The following is a 21,084-nucleotide window of genomic DNA, read 5'->3' as shown; positions in this document are numbered from 1 at the left end:
GGAGGGAAAGGCTGGTGACAAAGTGCAGCCTGGAGCACTGCACTGTATCATCATAATATGGACTGGTGTGCCAGTCCAGGTGCTCATTTTATCACACTGGATTAGGGCTTTAGTGCTCACACAGTTTAAACATTAATATTTGCCTATTTAAGCCATAGGCACCAGTGCAGCCTGGCCACAGAGGCACTGGCCATGGCTGAGTTTGGGGATCTTTTATGTGCTCTGGGGGAGTGTGGGCTCTATCAGAAACTGCTGATCCTGCTCCTCTCCCTCCCGCTACTTCTCAATCCTTTCCAAATGGTTGGCCAAGTGTTCATGGTTGTGGAAGTGCCTCACCACTGTGACACCAGCTGGATCCGCGCCGTGGGCCCCAACCTGACGGAGGAAGAGCAGCTGAACCTCACCCTGCCCCGCGGCGCGGACGGGGAGTTCCAGCAGTGCTCCATGTTCTCCCCGGTGGACTGGGAGCTCGATGCCATCCTGGCCTACGGACTGAACGACACGCAGAAGTGCAGCAGTGGCTGGGTGTACCCCTCAGAACAGCCACCCTCCCTGCTGACCGAGGTCTGTACTTGCTGCTTGTTGTGCTGGGATGGGATAGGGAGGGGATGGGAATATCCCAGCTTGTGGTTTGGTCAGCCAGGGTCAGCTGTGGTGGGAGGGGGTGGAATATCCTGACTTGTGGCTTGGTCAGTCAATGCCAGCTGTGGTGCAGTCAGGTTGAGATTTACTGCAGGATTTTGCCTACATCACACAGATGGCAGCTGGAATCCCTGGGAGCTTGTCACAGGAAGGCCATGATGAAGTGACCATGGGGCTGTGAGTCCAGCACATGTTCTGTCCACCATCCGTCCCCTTTCCACTATCCAGACCTTTGACTTTATGATGTAATTGCCTGGAGAGACCTTTTGGGCATCCCTGCCACAGTATCCCCTGTTCTTCAGCCTGGTTCTACTCACATCATCTTCTCTGTGAAAGACATTTGCCTTCCAAGTGCTGGTCATTGATATTTTTTGGGCCTCCAGAAACCTTCAATGCTGCAACAAGACATGCCAGGGCCCATGCAGTTGAGCAAAAGCCTTGTTTATCAGCATCCTCAACTTCTCCATTCTGCCTTATCTCCCACCTTCTAGTTTACAGGATAGTGGTCTGTCAAAGTTTGTACTTGATGTTATTGGAGGTATTTTCCATACTAAATTATTCCATTATTCTGTGATTCTCTCTCTGAGGACCTTTGGTCTTTTCTCACTTTCCCTCATGCCTTCTCCCTCCTTTCCTACCTGCCAGCTCCAACACTTTCTCACACATACCTTCCACAGAGCTGGGACAGAGGAGAAAGTCCAGCCTCTGGCATTTTCAAAAGCTCTTTGGTGTCCCTGAAGCACCAAGTCCATTTCAGACAAGGCTTCTCTGGAGGTGTCAGCAGCTGCATCCCTTCCCCTTCCAGTCCTCCTTTATTAGTAAAAAACACTGCTCTCCTCTTTCTGCCCTGCCTTTTCAGCCAGAGAAGAAAGCTGATACAGATCTCACCCCAAGGCCACATTTTAAATAAAACTTGACAGCCAGGTCGCTCCCTCAGGGACCTTTGGGCTGGAGGGGAATCCTGCATATCCCAGTATCCAGTGGATGGGCACCAGCATGCAGAGGTATGCTGAGGACCTCATGTGCCCATCCCATCACTGACTGGTGTCCTAAGTGCTCACCATGAAGGGCTCAAGCCCATGTGAGGGGTTCTCTGCTCCCAGGGGCTGCAGCAAGAGCTCAGGCACCCAAATCCTGGATCCACCATCAACCAGAAAGGCTGCCCAACCCCAGACAGCAGCTGGAGTCTGTCAAAAGCAACAGCATCTGTGTTTTCCTTCCTCCAGTTTGACCTGGTGTGTGACAGGGCAGTCCTGAATGATGTCTCCCAGTCCATCTACATGGCTGGGCTTCTCATTGGAGCCATGATCTTTGGGATGCTAAGTGACAGGTGAGGAAACACAGTTCATTCCCAGAGACACTGCCCAGCACCCAGGGACAGCCCAGATCCGGGTGCAGACTGTAAATGCATTGCTCCCTTCACAGGATGCAATCCCCTTGCCTGAGATAGGGCATCTGGACCCACCTGAGAGGTCTGGAAATGTCTGAGGGTTGAAAAGAGAGGCAGATACAGCCTTGTTGGGGGGGTTCTTCAGGAATCACAAGTTTAGCCCCTGCTGGTGTCTCAGTCTTTGCCAGAACCATGATGGGTCAACACTGGAGACATTGATTTTTCTGCACATTATTTCTTGGGGTGTATAGAAGAGCTATGTTCAACAGGATGTCAAATCTCCTCTGGGTCTCAAATCACTTTGCATCCCTCCTGGGCTCTTTCCTCTCCCCTTGGGGTCTCTCCAGGTACTAACTGGGTCTTCCCTCTTCTTCCACAGGATAGGCAGGCGTCCAGTCTTTCTCATCTCCATCCTCATCCAGGGGGTATTTGGCCTGGGAATTGCCTTTGTGCCCCATTTCTATGTGTTCATGGCCTTCAGGTGTGTCGTGGGAGCTGCATTGTCAGGAATTATGATTACAGTTGTATCCCTGGGTGAGTGGGAGGCCCTTGCCCTGAGGCAGCAGATGTGGCCTCACAAGATACAATAACAAAAGAGAGCCTAAAAAATAAAAAAAGCCTGAACCTTTGTTTTTCCTTTCAGCTACAGAATGGGTTGGTATCTCCTACCGGACAAAGGCACTGTTGATTACTCACACGGCTTTCGCCATCGGGCAGATGTTGGTGGCTGCCTTAAGTTATGGAATTCGCAACTGGAGGCTGCTGGAGATTGCAGGATCTGCTCCTATGTTTGCCCTTGTCTTCTACATCTGGTAAGGAGGGATAGGGCAGAGCTTCACAAGGACAGAACACTGATGTGAGGGGTGTGAGTGAGGAGGAGGCAGCAGCTCAGAACCAAGCTGGGTCTTTCCCCTTGGAGTGCGGGTGCTGGAGGAGCTGCTGCAGAGCTCAGCACATCTCCCTGGGCACTGGGCTGCTGAGAGCAGCAGCTGCTTTCCTTCAGGTCTCCAAATGTGGCCTTGGGAGCCTAAATTTAGGGTGTTTAGACCCATTAATCCCATGGGCCCTTCACTTTAGAGTAGGGCTTGATGATCCTTGTGGGTCCCTTCCATTGCAGACGATTCTGTGGTTCCGGGGTGTGATTGTGTGGTGGCCTTGCTGGACGTGCTCCCAGAGAAAGGGGCTGTGGGCAGCTCAGCAGGACACAGCAGCATGTCCTGGCCTCCTCTCCTGGCAGGGTGCTCCCAGAGTCAGCTCGCTGGCTGGTGACCAAGGGCAGGATCGAGGAAGCCAAGAAGGTGCTGCAGAAGGCGGCCGCCACCAACAAGCGCAGCCTCCCCCCAGAGCTCCTGGAGCAGGTACTGGGGGTTCCTGTGCTCAGACACTGCCCTGGGCCTTGCAGCACCTCTGGAGCTCAGCTCATCCCAGAAACATCTCTCCATTCCCACTGGGGGTGGTCTGGGCATGGCCTGGGGGTGACTCCAGCTTCAGCTGAGCTCCACAGGGATGAGGTCAGGGAAGAGGCCCAGCTTCTGCTGAGGCTCAGCCTGGAGCTTGCCGGGGCACACCTGGGGATGTGGGAGGGACTGAAATGCTTGCCTGGCTTTTCTCCCATAAGGATTCTGGGAGTGTGACTGATGAGCACAGAGTCTGTTTAGTCTGTGGGTTTCCACACAGAAATGTCTGAAGGGGAGTTCCCTCCTTGCTGATCACAAAGTTCCTACACTGGGCAGATGTTCATCCTGAGGAACCTCTCAGTCACCACCCCTGTGCTGGGCACCCAGAGCACAGTGGGGCTGCCCTCCCTCCCAGAGCACTGGGGGTCACAGACCTGCCCCTCCGTGGCTTTCCATGGACTGCGGGTGGAAAAGGAGCTGGACATGGGCTTCCTTTTCCTGCTCTGACTCTTTGATTTTCTGTGTTTGGAAGTTGAAGCCTGAGAAAGAGGTCAAGTCTGGAAGTTTCCTGGATCTCTTTAGGAAGAAGCACATGCGGAACGTGACTTTAATCATGTCGTGTGCCTGGTAAGACATTCCCTGGTCTCCCCTGTCAAAACTTGTAAGTGAAAGAAAATAAGTTGATGGTTGAAAAGAACAGTAAATTAAAGTAATTTTTCTGGTAACATACATGTGTATGTCTTTATCTGCTCTCATTCTACCTCCACAAACTGGACCAGATTTACCATGTTCTGGCATGGGAAGATCATTATCCATGATACTGTGGGTTTTGTTAGAAAAGCTTGAGTAATTCCAGCTTGGGTAATCCCTGGCCCCTGGAGGAGTTTTGCACCTATCTAAAAGCTTTGGGTTCAGTCTAGAATTTTCTGACCATATGGAGATCCATTCTGCTTTTTCTCTGGCAACTATGTCTCACACAACGGTCAAAGGTGCTGACTAGAACCAAAACAGAGATTGTTAGGAATTTAAATAAGTTGCATGTGTTCTAACCTTTCTAATTTTTGGTTACAAACCCCCAGAAAACCATCTGGTGACATATTCTATTCCACTTTCCTTGAATTTCAGGTTTGCAGACAGCATTGTCTACTATGGGCTGAGCCTCAGCGTGACAGATTTTGGTCTGGACATCTACCTGACACAGCTGGCCTTTGGGGCAGTGGAGCTTCCAGCTCGAATTTCCTGCATTTTCCTGCTGGAGTGGTTTGGGAGGAAGAAAGTGCAGGGCATTCTCCTGCTGCTGGCTGGCCTGATATGTCTCATCCTCACTGGCATCCCTGAAGGTGAACCTTCCCAGCCTGTGGGCAGAGCGGGGCAGTGCTCTCCACATCCCTTCCCTTGTTCAGAGCCATCCTCCCATCCTGGCAGACCCACAATCACTCCCACAGGCTCAGCTGCCCCCACTGTCACAGCCCAGGCTGCTTCATCCCCAACATTCTGGCTTGGATTCCTTCTTGGATTCCTTCTCCCTCAGGGCTGTGTCTGGTTCTTCCACAGCTCCTGGTCCTTGGCTGGCAGTGTCCATTAGACAGCACCCACCCACTAGACACCACCACCATCTGGCAGAAAGCTATAGCAGAAGAAGTGCTTTAAAAGCCACCATATCTCCCTTTCTTAGATGAAGAGAAAAAGCAAATGCTCACTCCCTTTCATCTGTTTGCATCTGTTTGTGCCCCAGTCCATACCCCACTCCTGCGACTGTGCCAGGGCTGTGAGTGAGACTGAAGGTAACAGAGGGGCTTCCCAGTACTTTCCAGGTCAGGGACATGGCATTTCCAACCAAGCACTCCCCAGACACCTGTACTGGCTCAGCAGCTCACTTCAGTTGCAGAGCTAGAAAATGCCCAAGGCCTCAGGAGAAATCTGGGTTCCCTTTGCCAGAGGGTATTTTACAGGTAAGGGTATGCTGGGGATCATTTGCAATTAGCAAGTCTATTAGAAAGGGCCATCCCAAGAAATCCCACTGCAGAGAGTTCTGGTCCCAAATGAACCATCCCCTGGAGGTTACAGTGGTGGTTTCTCCTCCTCCCCTCAGACCAGCCCGTGGTAATCACCGTCCTGGCCATCATCGGCAAGTTCACAGCCACGGCCGCTTTCTCCACCTCCTACGTCTACGCCGCTGAGCTCTTCCCCACCATCCTCAGGTGAGATGTCCCCACACATTAGAGCTTCCTTCTGCCATGGCTGGAGGTGGCCATGGGGCCACATCCAGTGCAGGAGTGGATGTGGCCTCCACACCTCCCTCTGCCCCTCTCTCCCCCAGGCAGACGGGCGTGGGGCTGTGCTCCACCATGGCGAGGGTGGCCGGGATCCTGGCCCCGCTGATCATTCCCCTGGACCAGTACCACCGGGCCATCCCCAAAGCCATCTTTGGGAGCATCCCTGTGGTGGTGGCCCTGTTCTGCATCCTGCTGCCCGAGACCCGCGGCATTGACCTGGCAGATGACACAGGGAACGAACAACCTCTAGATGAGGTGGGTACAAGGAACTCTGAACTTCAGGAAAAAAAATATCCAAAACCACAAATTTAAGACAAAAAAAAAAAAAAGTCAGAATCAGGGATGAATACAGTCTCATCTCCTCCTCTTTCCATCTTATCTTCAGGAGCAGGAAACTGAAGTGACTCTCTGAGACACCAGAGATGATGACAGACTTGGAGAAGGACATCTGCAGATGCTCAGAGAGGAAGCAATGATTGGAAAGGCATCTACCAACAGTCTATCTGATTCCATCATTCTTGAAGCAGACCAGGGAGGCATTGCTGCCTGTAAACTGGTCTTTCAGATGCTGAACACAATATCCATGGTCACAGGGAGAGGACATCTATGTCACTCTGCCTTTGGAACAGATGCACTTCCAAGTGTCCCTGAAACCCAGTTTGGTCATGCCTGGCTGGTCTCCCAACATGTTCCCCAGTCCTTTGCAAGCTGGTACCCATGGAACCATCCCTGTCGTGTTTTACAGCAATATAGAATCACTGTTGCAGTAAAGACACATTTCTTCAGCCACCATAGCCAATCTTTATTATTCACAGATCATATTTATATGGTTTCCTAAAGGTATTGTGTTTAATTCTAATTGATTAGTAACTTATTGCAACTCAGTTCACTGGTTTGTAGTTGCTCATGTCCGTGCATGCTAAAGGCTTTCTTCTTTACAAATGTTTACTTTTGTTCTTCACAGATTCTCACGAGTACAGGCTTCTTATTTTCACAGGTGTCGGATGGTTCTCACGGGTAAAGGCTGCCAGGCTGATTCTCACAGATACCTGTCAGGTCAGGTGTTAGCTGTACCCAGCCAAAGCAGAAGGCCTGAACTGTGATTTTAAAGGCCTTTCTTTGTAAGGTGTTACCTGTATGCAACAAACCACCAGTGGTGTGGCTGTGCTGGGCAAAAGCGGGCACTGGGTTTGTCCCTCCTGCACTCAGTCCCTTGGGTCGTCGGGCTGCACGTCAGCCCAAGCCTCGGTGTTTGATCAGGATGTCACTGCACCCCTGTCACACACGTATTTAGCTTTTCTTTCCATGTGCTGTTGATGTTGAGTTTCTACATGAATAATATAAATTATGTTCTGAGTTTTATAAGAGACACTTGTAATGCAATATGTGAATAATAAATAGTGTTGACTCTTTTTTTTTTCCTACTGTTTCACAGTTGGCCTTTGTAGCTGCTCTTGGCTCTGGAGTGTTTTCTACACAGAAGTTGTAAGTCTGTAATTTAACATGCAGATGGAAACGAGCTTTGTTTCCATCAGACACAAACAATACAGAAATAGAGTGTTAAAACAGAGTGGCTGAGTTCAAGAAGGACTTTTTTCTTTTTTCAAAGTCTTCCAATGAACAGTCTGCATTTATTTTCTTTACTGGCAGCTGCAGAAGTTTTCTGAGTTGCATGGGAATGCTGCAATTCAATACCAAACTGTGTGGGCATTTGGACAGTTTTCCTCAGTCACGGTGAGCCTTTTACAGTGACCTTCTGTTGGCTGCTGCCAGCACAGTCGTGACATTTTAGTGTCATCTAGTGTCATGCAAAAGGATGAGAAGGGTGGGCTCTTTTCTGCTAATTTGTTTGCCAGCAGAGGATGTATTTCAGTGCCCTCTGATGAATCTATCTCCTCAAGCACATCAAAGAAGGAGAAGGCTGCTCACTCAGATTTGCTGCACCTTTGGTTTCCAATCTCTTTGTGCTCTAGTAAATGGTGGTTTGAGAGCTGGGGTGTCCCAAGTCCAGGCCAGATGTTCCTGGAGCTGATACTCATTTTGTGCTTTGGCTTTAGTGCACAAAATCACCCCAGTCATGGGGAACTTGGCCATGTCTGGAGATGGGATAGGGAGTTTGCAAGGTCTGGGCTTTGGCACTGGAGGGAACGGAACTGGGAAAGGGGCTGGAGCACCTGGAGCAGCTGAGGGAACTGGGAGAGCTCAGCCTGGAGAAAAGGAGGCTCAGGGGGACCTTCTCACTCTACAAATCTCTGACAGGAGGATGCAGTCAGCTGGGGCTCAGTATCTTCTCCCGAATAACAAATGACAGGACAAGTGGAAATGGTCCCAAGTTGCACCACGGGAAGTTTAAATTGGATAATAGAGAAAATTTCTTCTCCACAGGGTTGTCCAAGACTGGAACAGGCTTCCCAGGCCACTGGTGGAGTCACCATCCTCGGGGGTATGTAAAAGACACAGCTGTGTCATTTAGGGATGTGGTTTCATGGTGGATCTGGCAGTGCTGGGATGATGGCTGGAGCTAGAGGTCTTAGAGATCTTCTCCACCCTAAATGAACCAATATTTCTATAGCTTCTTGCACAGTCAGGAGAGCAACTTTAATGCTCATCTCCTCACCTCCTCAGCAATTCCCTGCTGGGTCCCTTTTTGCAAGCTTTGCTCTTCTCATGGACCTGGGGCTTCCCAGCATGGGCTCAGGTGAAAGGAGAGGGTGATGTCCTCTAGGTAAAGGGGAAGGTCCAGGATCCTGACACCTCTGCCCCACAGCACAGTTTGTTGGTGTCACTGACACTGAAATTGTGCTGATTATCTCAGTGGTCCCTGTGGGGCTCCTCTGACAACAGGAGCTGTTTTGGCCCTGCTTCTGTGTCTTTGGGTTATTTTATGATGATACTCTATTCCTGATAATCTCATTTATGTTCAGAAATGGCTGCTGTACTTCACGGTTGGCCTGGGGGATGGGTGTGAGCCCTGGGGGCTCCTGCACAGGTTTTGTTCAAAGACTCACTCCAGGGTGTGCTGGGTGCAGTACAGACTGGAGGTTACTTTGCTGCTGTCTCGGTTTAGAGATAAATTTAGGAGAAAACAGCCTGGGATTAATGTTTCCTCCGAGAGAAGGGCTGCAGTAATGCCTTTTGACAATGGGAGAAATGAATACTAGTGGGTGAAAGTGGAAAAAAAATCCTGATTATTAACAAAGCAAGGTGCCTGCAAGGCACAGAAAAAGACTGAATAAATGCTAGATATTTATTTTCAGAACCTTACCCCCTACCCAATGAAAAAAACCTCAAAATGCTCAGAGAAGAAATGAACAGGCTGGCTGGCCACATGGTCAGGAAGGCACAAATGGCAGTGACCCCTTTGTCTCAAGGAAGGGGAAAAAGAGTTAATGTAGCAGCCAGATGGGAGCCTGCTGAACCTCTGGCATTGGTCTCCACTGCAGAAGAAGTTGATGGATTTTGGTGTCCTTTGTCTTGTTGGTTCAGCTGTTTTTTCTGAGGCCTCAGGCTTGAAGCGGCTCCCACCAGTCTCCTGCAGGTCCTGGCCCATCTCAGCGACTGTCTGATTTCAGACCAAAAACCAAGCTGAAAGAGTTCAAGAAAAAAAAAAAAAAAAAAAAAAGGAGGATCAGTGCTGCAGGTCAGGGAAAAGGGTGGGGAAAGAGAAAAAAAAAAAAAAAAAAAGCAAAACAACTTCTTGCTTAAGCTACCAAAAAAAAAAGTTAGCTAAGCAACACAGTACCTGCTAATGTCCACCACAGGGCACCGAGTGGGCACACCTGGAACTGGAAGTGAGTCTTAAATTTCAATGCAAGACATGGCTGGGGGTGTATATTCCACTGCCATCTGTTAAAACCAGGTGGGGCAGTTTTCTTTATCTCTCCCACAGCCAATCCTCCCTCCAGGAGATCTCTGCCCTTCATGTCCACTGAGTGTCCCTGCATGGCTGAGAAAATTCCATCATCCCATGGGGAGATGCTCCACCCAGGGGAGGAGCTGAGCATTCCTACCTGGATACAATCTGACCTGGGAACAGCACAGCAGCCTTTGCCCCCTGCATTCCCAGAGGAGCAGCTTCCTTCCCCCTGCATTCCCAGTGGAGCAGCTTCCTTCCCCCTGCATTCCCAGTGGAGCAGCTTTCTTCCCCCTGCATTCCCAGAGGAGCAGCTTTCTTCCCCTGCATTCCCAGAGGAGCAGCTTTCTTCCCCCTGCATTCCCAGAGGAGCAGCTTTCTTCCCCCTGCATTCCCAGAGGAGCCCAGGCCCATCTCCCCCAGCCCTGGAGCTCCAAGGAAAACTCCCCCCTTGTGCAGGATCCTGCTCCAGCAGAAGCACAGCTGGCACTGCAGGAGGGCTGAGCCCCCCTGGGATGGGGCTGCTGCCACCTCCCTGACCCACAGGCTGCCAGGGCCTGCTCTGACTCTGCCAGTGGTGTTCTGCATTACTGCATTTTAATTTTCCTAATAAAGAACTGTTATTCCTACTCCCACATCTTTGCCTGAGAGTCCCCTCATTTCACAATTATAATAATTCAGACAGAAGGGGTTTATTTACATTTGCCATTTCAAGGGAGGCTCCTGCCTTCCTTAGTAGACACCTGTCTTTTCCAACCAAGACAGTCTTTGAACTAAGCCCCCACTGGCGCTCTCAGGCTCCCAGTGCTTTCCCCAGATCCATCTTAAAAGCTACAGCAGCCATTTCTGGGCATAAAACAGACATGGAATAGAGAATAATCAAAAAATCACCTCAAGACAGTTGTTCAGCTGGTGTCATTTCTTGTTAGCTTAAGCAAGAAGGGTTTTTTTCTTCCCTTTTCACGTCCTGAAGAGACTGCAGCAGCAATCCTTTGGTGGCTTTTGGTTTTTTTCTTGAATTGTTTGTCTTGATTTTGGTCCAAGATCAGACAATAGGCAGGAGCCAATCAGTCAGTAGCGATCCACTAAAATCCACGAGCTTCATTTGCTGTGTGGAGGAGACCAGTGCCAGAGGTTCCACAGGTTCCCATATGTTTTGCCTGAACTACTGAACTACTGCATGATTTTTTTTCCCCTACCCTGAGACAAAAAATCTGGTGCCATTTTGTTCCTCCTGCCACACAGCTGGACTGTTTCTTTCCCTGGCATTTTGGGTATTTTTGATCTGCTGTGGGGTGTGTGTTGAGGTTCTGATGGTCCAATATGTAACATTTGTTCAATTTTTTTCCTTTGCCATGTGAGCTCTTTGTCAATAAACAGCTGGGTTTTTTCACTTTCACCCACTGGTATCCATTTTCCATTGACAGGAAAATGGATTACTGAAGCCTTTTTTCTTTAGCAGAAACACTCATTCCAGAGCACTTTCTCCTAAATTTGTCTCTAAAATTAAAAAACCTGCTCTTCCCAGCTAAACCTCTCTACCCCATTTTGTCCTCATCACTTTGTCAAATTTCTGGCTCCCTCCCTTCACTATGGAATCATCCTCTTTGCTTTAGTTACTCCTTAGGTCACATTTTACCCTTTGTCCATGGCCTCACAATCATGAGAGCCCAGAACACCCCACTGTGTGCATGCAAAAGTGTATTTGCATTCCCACAGGTTTATGTTTGCATTCCCACATGCTGTTCCAGCACTCCTGCCTCCACTTTGTGCTGTCACCTCTACTCATTGCAGTGCAAGGCCATGTGTGGGCTGGCTAGGAGTGACATTAAGGCGTTGCAAAAACATTGGACACCCTCCCACTTGTGCTGAGCTGGGCAAAACATGAGTCAAGCTATTCAGGTGCTCTTCAAGTGCACAGTCCAGGGGTATTCAAACTCACAAGATTAAGTGAACCAGAGAAGAGCAGATAAAATATAACACAGAACTGTTGGAGTGAGTCCAGAGGAGGCCAAAAAGATGATTACAGGCATTGAAGAACCTCTTCTCTGAGGAAAGACTGAGAGAGTTTGCATTGTTCTGCCTGAAGAAGAGAAGGTCTCTAAGGGAGACCTTAGAACCCCTTCTATTGCCTAGAGGGGCTCCAAGATAGCTGGAGAGGGACTTGGGACAAGGGCATGGAGTGACAGGATAAGGTGGAATGGCTTAAAACTGACAGAGGGGAGATACAGATTGAATGTTAGGAAGAAATTCTTCCTAACAAATGCGAGGGTGATGATGCCCTGGCACAGGTTGCCCACAGAGAAGCTGCAGTTTCCTGTCCTAGAGTGGCTTTATGTTGTTTGTACCCCAACCATCTCTTCTGTTTATGCTGGATATTAAGTTCTGCACCTTTAGACTGGTTCTGAGAGCAAAGGAGGGAAGAAGAAGCTCTTCTTTTTTTTTTTTTTTTTTTTTTGTTTTTTTTTTTTTGGAACTGTTCTGTCTTTCCCTGGACTAAAAACCCAGAAGAACACCAGGAGCTCACACCTATAGCCCACCGGGGCCCGGGATATGGCATTTTCCAGAGCAGGAAGGACTGATAAGAGACTGAGCGAGCCAAGCTACACCCCACAAAAAGTTCTTTCTAAATTTGCCATCTCTTCAGAACAGCAAGAGGTTTTACTGTTTAAAATTATTCACTTTTTATGCTTGAGAATACTTTGTTTGTTAAAAAACCAGGTTTTTTCCCCTTTTCACCAAGGAAATATTTTCCTAAACCAATTGGGGGACAGATCACTTGAATCTGCTTTCTAGAGGGATCCCTTTGGAAGTTTCCTCCCAAATTTGCCACAAACCATGACATTGCCCCATCCCTGGAAGTGTCCAAGGCCAGGCTGGATGTGGCTTGGAGCAACCTGGGATAGTGAAGGGTGTCCCCTGCATGTGGCAGGGAGGAATTGGAACGAGATAATCTTTAAGGTCCCTTCCCACCCAAACCACTCCAAGATTCCATGAAATGGATCTTCAGTCCACCGAAAGCATAAATGAGCTGGAAGAAGTACATCAGCTGTGCTTGGATGCCTTTATTTATGAAATGAGCTAAAACAGAGTCTCAAAGTACAATTTCCAAAGAAGTTCCTTCAGTAACTGTACATTTGGCTCCAAGCTCTTCCCTCAGCCTTTACCTTCAAGGCCTCGTTTTCCATAAAAGCCTGAAGGAAGCACTCCCCAGCTTTTTCCAAGGAAAGGACAAAGGACTGACCTCCCTTGTTCTCAGGGTGCTGAAGATGAGCACCACAGAAAATCCTCTGAAAAGCAGTGCCAGAGAGAAAATGGCCCCACAGCCAGTCCCTCCTGGCAGGACAATGTCACGTGGCACTGGCTTTATCCAAAACTCTGTCTTGATCAAACTGAATATCCAAGAGGTACTTTGGTCCATGGAAAATGGTTCTCTCCATTTAGGCATGACAATGGAGAGAAGAAATACTCTGGTTAAACTTTTCTTGACACTACCAGAAAAAAAAAGCTTTGAGCTATACAGTCAAAGATGAAGAACCACCATGTGCAACTCCCAGGCTTCTTCTGTACCTATCCAGTGGGAAAAGAAAGTTGGACTGAGAGGCATGAGATAATATGAAGGGAAGCACAGGAAAAACACATTTTTTTCTTCACAGTATAAGACAAAAGCAGTCCTAAATCTTCTAAAGACAAAATGAATCCAGCAAAACAGGAATAGATTAGAACAGAGTAGAAAAGATTTAACACTTCCCGGAAAGATTTTAACTTTTTTCTAAGAGACCAACTTCCACAACATCCCTCAGTTTCCTGGAATGGGCAAATCAATTTGGCCCCACACTGCAGCCCAAGAGAACCATTTTCCATGTCCAAACCATCATGACAGGCATCAAATCAAAGCCATTAGCACTGAAGGGAAAATTCTGCTGCCTGTTAAACGTCCGTGCTCTCTGCATTCTGTTTCTTCCATCACTTTTTTTTTTTTTCTCAGCTGAATATCCCAAAAAAAAAAAAAAAAAAAAAAAAAAAAAAGGAGTGTTTTTATGAGAGAACGGGATGATCTTGCTAGACAGTCATAATAAATCACTCCTTGCAAGTGTGAGATTATTTTCAATGTTGCATCTGCTTCAGCTCTCCGGTTAGTGAGCCCAGTTCTCTCTTGCAAGTTTAGTCAATGCTCTAGTGTGTGCCTTGCTGGACAAAGTTTAGTCTCACCTTCTTGGAGACATAACAGGAAAAACAAAGAGGAAGTTTCTCCATTCTAATTCTTGATTCCTTCCTTTTTTCCCTCAAGTAAAAAGCAGCTAATTTTCTCTGGCGAGAGCACTGTTGGACAGCAGTAATAGCCTGCAGTGCCTGAGGACAAGCTACAGAGGGAGATACAGGAAGGCAAAAAAGACAAGGAAACCCAAGAATTGGCAGTGATGGCCTAAGCAAAGGTGGTGTCCTGTGGTGGAGAGACCCTGCCTGTCCTCAGTGCCCACACAGCACTAGGCTGCATTTATCCACAGCCACCTGCAGCCCCAGCTAGAAGTATGTGGTCTTCGTGCTCTCATTGTCCTGGCCACCACCTTTTCCTTTCACTTGCCCATTCTGAGAGCCGATGGTGGCATTTTCGCAGACCTGATGGAAGGGAAAAGGGTGTGAAAGCAAGGAAAGGTGTGCGAAGAGCTGATGGCAGCTGTCCCTGAGACAAGCAGCCTTCAGCAACTTTCTGACTGCTCCTGTGGACAACCTTCTCCCAGCAAGACAACAAACTGGGATGCAATTCCACCTGGTCCCACGGGCAATGAGGGCTGGGAGCTATGAGAGGGTGAAAGCCAGAGGATGTGGCTACAAGGCACCGGTGTTTCCCTGAGGAGGGCAGAGGGAGGAAGCACTGGCTGTTCTACCCCATGGACAGAAATGAAGGGATGACCTCCACATGCAGGATTATGGGGTCTCCTCCCCTGCTTCCACAGTGGGACAGCCCCACTCCGTGCCCTCCCACCACTGTAATTCCTACAGAAACCCCCAGCACGTGCAACGCCAAGGGGCTCCCCCAGCGCTGGCTGCCCACACCCCTACCCCACAGGCAGTACCAGGGACCCACCTGAGCCGTGGGGTGGCCGTCCCCTGTGCCATCTGCCAGGTCGGTGCTGCAGGTCTCAGGCAGCAGGACACAGAGCAGCCCCCCCAGCACGGGGCCGCTCCCGAAGATGGCCATGGGGATGGCCCGGTGGTACTGCCCCAGGAGACGGACCAGCGGGGCCAGGATCCCGGCCACCCGCGCCGACATGGAGCACAGCCCCAAGCCCGTCTGCCTGTGGGAGCATGGGCAGGGTCAGCACCCCCGGGCCACCACGGGGATGAGCGTGGCTGTGGGGACAAGCGGGCTCCTGCTCGATCACCACTGCTCTGATTTGTGGGGAGAGCTCACCTGACAACCGTGGGGAAGAGCTCGGCAGCATAGACGTAGGAGGTGGAGAAGGAGGCTGAGGCAGCAAACTTGCCAATGGTGGCCAGCACGGTGGTTGCCACGGGCTGGTCTGAGGGGAGGAGAGACACAGCTGCTATGGGATGGGGGAAGGCTCAGCACCACCCACAGATGGAGGTTGGGGATTGCAGGGACAACTCTTGTCACCTGCAGGGAGCCATCAGCTCTGACAGGGTCTGAGCATGGACCAGGCTGCTCTGGCCTGGTGGCCACTTTCAGTGAACTCTGCATCCATCATCTCACTTCCCCAGGGATTAATTTTCCCAGAGCACAGCTCTGTTGACAGAGAGCCCACTGGACTCGGCTCTGCCCTCTGCTATCACCATCAGCAAGAAAAATTTTGATTTTTTGGAATGGGCCCTGTGGGTTCAACCTGTTAAATGCGGCCACAGTCAGCTCAGGCCTAGAGGGATGTGAACCACCCTGGCTGGGAGGACAGAACCAACAAGGGAAAGGTTGGGGCTCTGTGCCTCCCTGTCCCAGAGGATGTCCTCTCTGTGTGGGATGAGGTCATTCACCTTCAGGGATGCTGGTGATGATCAGACACACCAGGCCACTCAGCACCAGGAGAACAGCCTGCGTTTTCCTCCTCCCGAATCTCTGCAGAATGAAGATACAACCAACACGGGCTGGGATTTCCACTGCTCCAAAGGCCAGCTGAGTCAGGTAGATGTCCAGGCCAAAATTTGTCACGTTCAGACTCAGCCCATAGTAGACAAAGCTGTTCACAAACCTGAAAGCCAGGCAGGATGGCACTGAGCAGGTATCAGTTATGAGGATCAATGCAATATTATTGATCTCCAGTGACATTTTGACCAAGCCACAGCATTTCCAAGGAGATGTAAAACCAGAGGAAGACCACAGGTCTGTCAAAGCTGGAAATGCTATAACCTTTCCCACAAGGCATCTTAAACAGCCAGGAAGAAGAAGCACCCTTCAAATAACACACAAAACCCACAAGATGAATTTCTTGATACTAATTGTCAATCCCTTCTTTTCTTTCACCTAAAAGTTTGGGAAGAATGCACCAGGGAATGTCTTACCAGGCAAACAACATGATTGAAGTCATGTTCCGCATGTGCTTCTTCCTAAAGAGATCCAGGAAACTTCCAGACTTGACCTCTTTCTCAGGCTTCAACTTCCAAACACAGAAAATCAAAGAGTCAGAGCAGGAAAAGGAAGCCCATGTCCAGCTCCTTTTCCACCCGCAGTCCATGGAAAGCCACGGAGGGGCAGGTCTGTGACCCCCAGTGCTCTGGGAGGGAGGGCAGCCCCACTGTGCTCTGGGTGCCCAGCACAGGGGTGGTGACTGAGAGGTTCCTCAGGATGAACATCTGCCCAGTGTAGGAACTTTGTGATCAGCAAGGAGGGAACTCCCCTTCAGGCATTTCTGTGTGGAAACCCACAGACTAAACAGACTCTGTGCTCATCAGTCACACTCCCAGAATCCTTATGGGAGAAAAGCCAGGCAAGCATTTCAGTCCCTCCCACATCCCCAGGTGTGCCCCGGCAAGCTCCAGGCTGAGCCTCAGCAGAAGCTGGGCCTCTTCCCTGACCTCATCCCTGTGGAGCTCAGCTGAAGCTGGAGTCACCCCCAGGCCATGCCCAGACCACCCCCAGTGGGAATGGAGAGATGTTTCTGGGATGAGCTGAGCTCCAGAGGTGCTGCAAGGCCCAGGGCAGTGTCTGAGCACAGGAACCCCCAGTACCTGCTCCAGGAGCTCTGGGGGGAGGCTGCGCTTGTTGGTGGCGGCCGCCTTCTGCAGCACCTTCTTGGCTTCCTCGATCCTGCCCTTGGTCACCAGCCAGCGAGCTGACTCTGGGAGCACCCTGCCAGGAGAGGAGGCCAGGACATGCTGCTGTGTCCTGCTGAGCTCCCCACAGCCCCTTTCTCTGGGAGCACGTCCAGCAAGGCCACCACACAATCACACCCCGGAACCACAGAATCGTCTGCAATGGAAGGGACCCACAAGGATCATCAAGCCCTACTCTAAAGTGAAGGGCCCATGGGATTAATGGGTCTAAACACCCTAAATTTAGGCTCCCAAGGCCACATTTGGAGACCTGAAGGAAAGCAGCTGCTGCTCTCAGCAGCCCAGTGCCCAGGGAGACGTGCTGAGCTCTGCAGTAGCTCCTCCAGCACCCGCACTCCAAGGGGAAAGACCCAGCTTGGTTCTGAGCTGCTGCCTCCTCCTCACTCACACCCCTCACACTGCTGTCATTTCTGCAGGAGCTCTGTCCACATCCTACTTACCCAATGCAGAAGAAAAAAACAAATATAGGAGCAGATCCTGCAATCTCCAGCAGCCTCCAGTTGCGAATCCCGTAACTCAAACCAGCCAAAATCATCTGCCCAATGGCAAAACAGCAGTGAGAAGTGAGCACTGCCTTTGGCCGGGAGGAGACACCGATCCATTCTGTAGCTGAAAGGAAGAAGGAAGGCTCAGAGTCATCGAAATTATTTCCCCTGAGGCAAACTGGTGTTTCCATGGAGAAGAATTATTCTGGAGGTGAGGATTAGACTGACCTCCTGTGCTGGAACACTGTCCCCTTGCCCTCCTCTGAGCACTGGCTGGAGAGAGACGCTCCCCAGAGCTCTGACTGAGGGCTGAGAAGTTGCCAAAGTACCAAAGGACAGTGAAAATCAAAACCTGTCCTCACGGTGGTGTTTTTCTAGCCAAACACTAATATTTTTATTTTTTTGAAGACTTTTGTATTGCATCTTGAGATGCCCCAGGGCAAGGGCATCCTACTCACCTAAGGCCAGTACTGTCATGGTGATTCCTGACACGGAGGCCCCCACAACACACCTGAAGGCCATGTACACATAGAAATGGGGCACAAAGGCAATTCCCAGCCCAAACAAGCCCTGGAGGAAGATGGAGATCAGAATGACTGGGCGGCGGCCGATCCTGGGGAGAAACAGGGAAGACACAATCGATGTCTGGAGAGACCCCATGGAGATGGCAAGGAGCCCAGCAGGTTATACAGTGATTTTTATCATCCTGATAAGGCTCAGAGTAGACTGTGGGATGACAAGCAAAGCACTGTACACACATGCTGTATCTGTCTCCCTTCCCCTCCCTGTGTGGCCATGTCCTCATGGGACCTGAGGACTTTGGTCAGGGTCCAGGTAGTGAGAAGTGGTAACAAAATGCAGAGGGTGCACAGTCCAGGCAGGCTCACACTACCTGGTCAGTGCTGTGCTGGCTTTGCACAGAGCCTAGGAAGAGGGCTGTGGCTCCTCACCTGTCACTCAGAGGCCCAAAGATCATGGATCCCAGGAGCATCCCTGCCATGTAGATGGCCTGGGCAATGTCATTGAGGTCCTTCCTGTCACACACCAGGTCAAACTGGAGAAAGGAGAAACAGATGCTTTGGTATTCTCTCTTCCAAGGATGTGAATCCCCACAGCACTCACAGGGCATGCAAGTCAGAGGTGGGACAAACCCTTGGGGCACTCAGTGAGGTCCCTCTCCCATGCACTGAGACTGCAGGAGTCCCCCTTGTCTAGTCCAGCCAACCCAGGGGAGCCTCCTGGTCAGCAAATTTTGCTTTAGGTGGGCCTGGGGACAGAAGTAGCAGCTTGCTTCCTGCCAGACCCCAGAGGAGAAAGGATGCAGTGCTGATTCCTGGGACAAGCAGTTTCTGTTAAAGAGATGTCCTGCAACTGCCAGCCTCCAGAGGACATCAGTGGAAACAGTGACATAGGAAGGATCATAGAACCATAAAATGGTTTGGCTGGAAGGGACATTAAAGACCATCTAATCTGAACTCTCTTGCCATGGGCAGGGCACCTTACACTAGACCTGGCCTTGGACACTTCCAGGGATGGGACAGTCAGAGCTTCTCTGGGAAACCTGTGCCAGGGCTTTACCACCCTCACAGAGAAGAATTTCTTCCTAATATTAAATCTAAACCTACTCTCCTTTATCTTAATTTAGCATATTTCACAGCTAATGATTGTGATATTGTGGGCTGGACTAGATGACTTTTAAAGGATCCTTCTGAGCCAAACCATTCCATGATATTAAAGTGGAAATCTTAACCCCTGTATGCAGAGGGTGGGGAAACCCAGGAGCAGGAGGAGCAGGAGGTCCCTCCAGGAGTGATTCATCCCCCCACTGGCACCTCTGTCACAGCCCACACCCTCTCCAGGACCACCCCTGGGGCCTGCATGCTGGAGCCAAGGTCCCCAACCCACACCTGCTGTAAATCCCAACTGCACCACGGTCAGGCACCAGCTCTGGGGGAACTGTGGCCATTTGGGTGCCTCGTCCCTTCCCCATCCCATCCCAGCAAGCAGCAAGTACAGACCTCGGTCAGCAGGGAGGGTGGCTGTTCTGAGGGGTACACCCAGCCACTGCTGCACTTCTGCGTGTCGTTCAGTCCGTAGGCCAGGATGGCATCGAGCTCCCAGTCCACCGGGGAGAACATGGAGCACTGCTGGAACTCCCCGTCCGCGCCGCGGGGCAGGGTGAGGTTCAGCTGCTCTTCCTCCGTCAGGTTGGGGCCCACGGCGCGGATCCAGCTGGTGTCACAGTGGTGAGGCACTTCCACAACCATGAAAAGCTGGCAGAACTGGTGGAAAGCCACACTGAGGCAAGGGATCACGGAGAGCAGCACCAGGCATTTCTGGAATCGCCCAAAATCACCAACTGCTTTCAAAATATCCCCGACACCTGACATTGGTGGCTGTGTCTGGGACAGGACAGTGCCGGGACAGACTTCTCAGAGGGCTGGAATTAATGTTTAAACCTCAGATAAGTTCTGCAGTCATAGGCAGTCACTAGAAGTACACCATGTAATATATTAATCATCCCTGTGGCACCCACAAACACCCAGTGCTGGCTGGAGCAGAAAGACCCCTGCTCCAGGGAACCTGGGCCACCTCCTCTGCCAGGGCTAGGTGGCATGGACAGGGAACAGACTCTTCTCCACAGGGACTACAAGAGCTGCAATTGATAAACCACTCAGAAAAGCCAGGTTCAGAGGGGCCAAAATGAGCCCAGCAGTGAGGCAGAGCTGAGAGCAGCCCAGAATAAAGGTAATTATGTTAATACATGGGCAGAACCAGAGATGAGGAAGAGCAGCCAGTTCATTTTAATTCCAGGGGATGGGAGATGCCATCTCTTTCATCTTTTGCAGCTTCCCTGTGCAACACAAGTAAGCCAGGCACAGGATGTCCCTTCCCACCAGCTCTGGGCCACCCTGCAGGCTGCTGGGGGCTAAATACGGGGAGGGCTGGGGAGAGGGTAAAGAAAGGATGGAGAAATTTGACACAGGGCAATGGTACTTGAGGCCAAAATGCCTAAAATGATCACTGAGAATGTTGAGTTCAGCACTGCTCAGCTCATCCCTCATGTAGGTAAAGCATTTGCCTGGGATTCCTTTGAGATGTCCAGGAGGTGCCCAAAAGCCACTTGGATACTCCTGCTGCCCACAGATCCACGAGAAGGGCATTGTAAAGCATGCTGGAAAACAGACCATGGGTTTGTTGCATCATGCCCCACTGGGGTTCACCAGGGCACCCACAAAGAACAATTACTGTGGAGGAGAGCAGGGAGTGCACTTCATGCTTTCACCACTTGTCAGGGTATAAATCCTCTCAGTTTATAAATCCACACCAGCCTGTGTCATCCTAAGGCATTCCTAGACAGGGGAAGCTCATTCCCAGTTGCACAGGGCATGCAGAGCTTGGAGCAAACCTCTCAGCTGCAGACAAGCTCTCAGGGCAGCATCCTGCATGCCTTCCTGGCTCCATTTCTGCACACAACTCCTGCAGAGATGCCCTTGTGGAATGGTTTGGGTCAGAAGACACCTTAAAACTCATCCAGTTCCACCCCTGCCATGGACAGGGACACCTCCCACCAGATCACGTTACTCAGAGCTCCATCCAGCCTGGACTTGATCTCCCTTTCCCCACCGAGTCTTCCTGAGGCTGTCAAACCTCCCACCACCCCAAACAGAAACATCCCAGGGGTTGCAGGCACCACTGACAAACCCCTTCCTGAAGACACACCAACCAACCCAGTGACAAGGAAACCACACAT

At 50.5% G+C, this 21,084-nt stretch overlaps 2 protein-coding genes across 3 annotated transcripts; one reads left to right on the top strand and one right to left on the bottom strand.

Annotated features, from left to right (window-relative positions):
* The first annotated feature begins 182 nt into the window (after positions 1-182).
* On the top strand, positions 183-12,611 carry LOC110484544 (solute carrier family 22 member 13). Its single transcript, XM_085563264.1, has 10 exons — positions 183-564; positions 1,869-1,972; positions 2,412-2,566; positions 2,676-2,844; positions 3,270-3,390; positions 3,962-4,056; positions 4,555-4,769; positions 5,522-5,630; positions 5,750-5,960; positions 6,091-12,611. Exons 1-10 carry the CDS (start codon positions 193-195, stop codon positions 6,115-6,117), a joined length of 1,578 nt encoding a protein of 525 aa, XP_085419390.1. The 5' UTR covers positions 183-192; the 3' UTR covers positions 6,118-12,611.
* On the bottom strand, positions 12,609-20,956 carry LOC110484537 (solute carrier family 22 member 13). 2 transcript variants are annotated; one of them, XM_021555269.2, is made up of 10 exons: positions 19,349-20,956; positions 18,281-18,384; positions 17,789-17,943; positions 17,286-17,454; positions 16,741-16,861; positions 16,075-16,169; positions 15,550-15,764; positions 14,975-15,083; positions 14,648-14,858; positions 12,609-14,178 (listed from the first exon to the last, which is right to left on the bottom strand). In XM_021555269.2, exons 1-10 carry the CDS (start codon positions 19,718-19,720, stop codon positions 14,083-14,085), a joined length of 1,647 nt encoding a protein of 548 aa, XP_021410944.1. In that variant the 5' UTR covers positions 19,721-20,956; the 3' UTR covers positions 12,609-14,082. The 2 variants fall into 2 exon arrangements, with proteins under 2 accessions (XP_021410944.1, XP_085419350.1); XM_085563224.1 differs by having other exon boundaries at positions 12,609-14,858.
* Positions 20,957-21,084: the final 128 nt, after the last annotated feature.

Source organism: Lonchura striata, chromosome 2, assembly GCF_050655825.1.
Source record: "Lonchura striata isolate lonStrDom1 chromosome 2, ASM5065582v1, whole genome shotgun sequence".
Taxonomy (NCBI): domain Eukaryota; kingdom Metazoa; phylum Chordata; class Aves; order Passeriformes; family Estrildidae; genus Lonchura; species Lonchura striata.
Note: the sequence above shows the minus strand (reverse complement) of the source record. Positions and strands in the feature narration are given on the sequence as shown.

Bases quoted from the DNA above. Each gene is read 5' to 3' on its own strand.
- LOC110484537 (XM_085563224.1), bottom strand. From the start codon at position 19,720: ATGTCAGGTGTCGGGGATATTTTGAAAGCAGTTGGTGATTTTGGGCGA. The intron at 18,385-19,348 runs GTCTGTACTTGC...TCCTTTCTCCAG, and splicing joins CACCCTCCCTGCTGACCGAG to TTTGACCTGGTGTGTGACAG. The intron at 15,084-15,549 runs GTGAATGACCTC...TCCTCCCCTCAG, and splicing joins CATCACCAGCATCCCTGAAG to ACCAGCCCGTGGCAACCACC.
- LOC110484544 (XM_085563264.1), top strand. From the start codon at position 193: ATGGCTGAGTTTGGGGATCTTTTATGTGCTCTGGGGGAGTGTGGGCTC. The intron at 2,567-2,675 runs GTGAGTGGGAGG...TTTTCCTTTCAG, and splicing joins GATTACAGTTGTATCCCTGG to CTACAGAATGGGTTGGTATC. The intron at 5,961-6,090 runs GTGGGTACAAGG...TCTTATCTTCAG, and splicing joins ACGAACAACCTCTAGATGAG to GAGCAGGAAACTGAAGTGAC.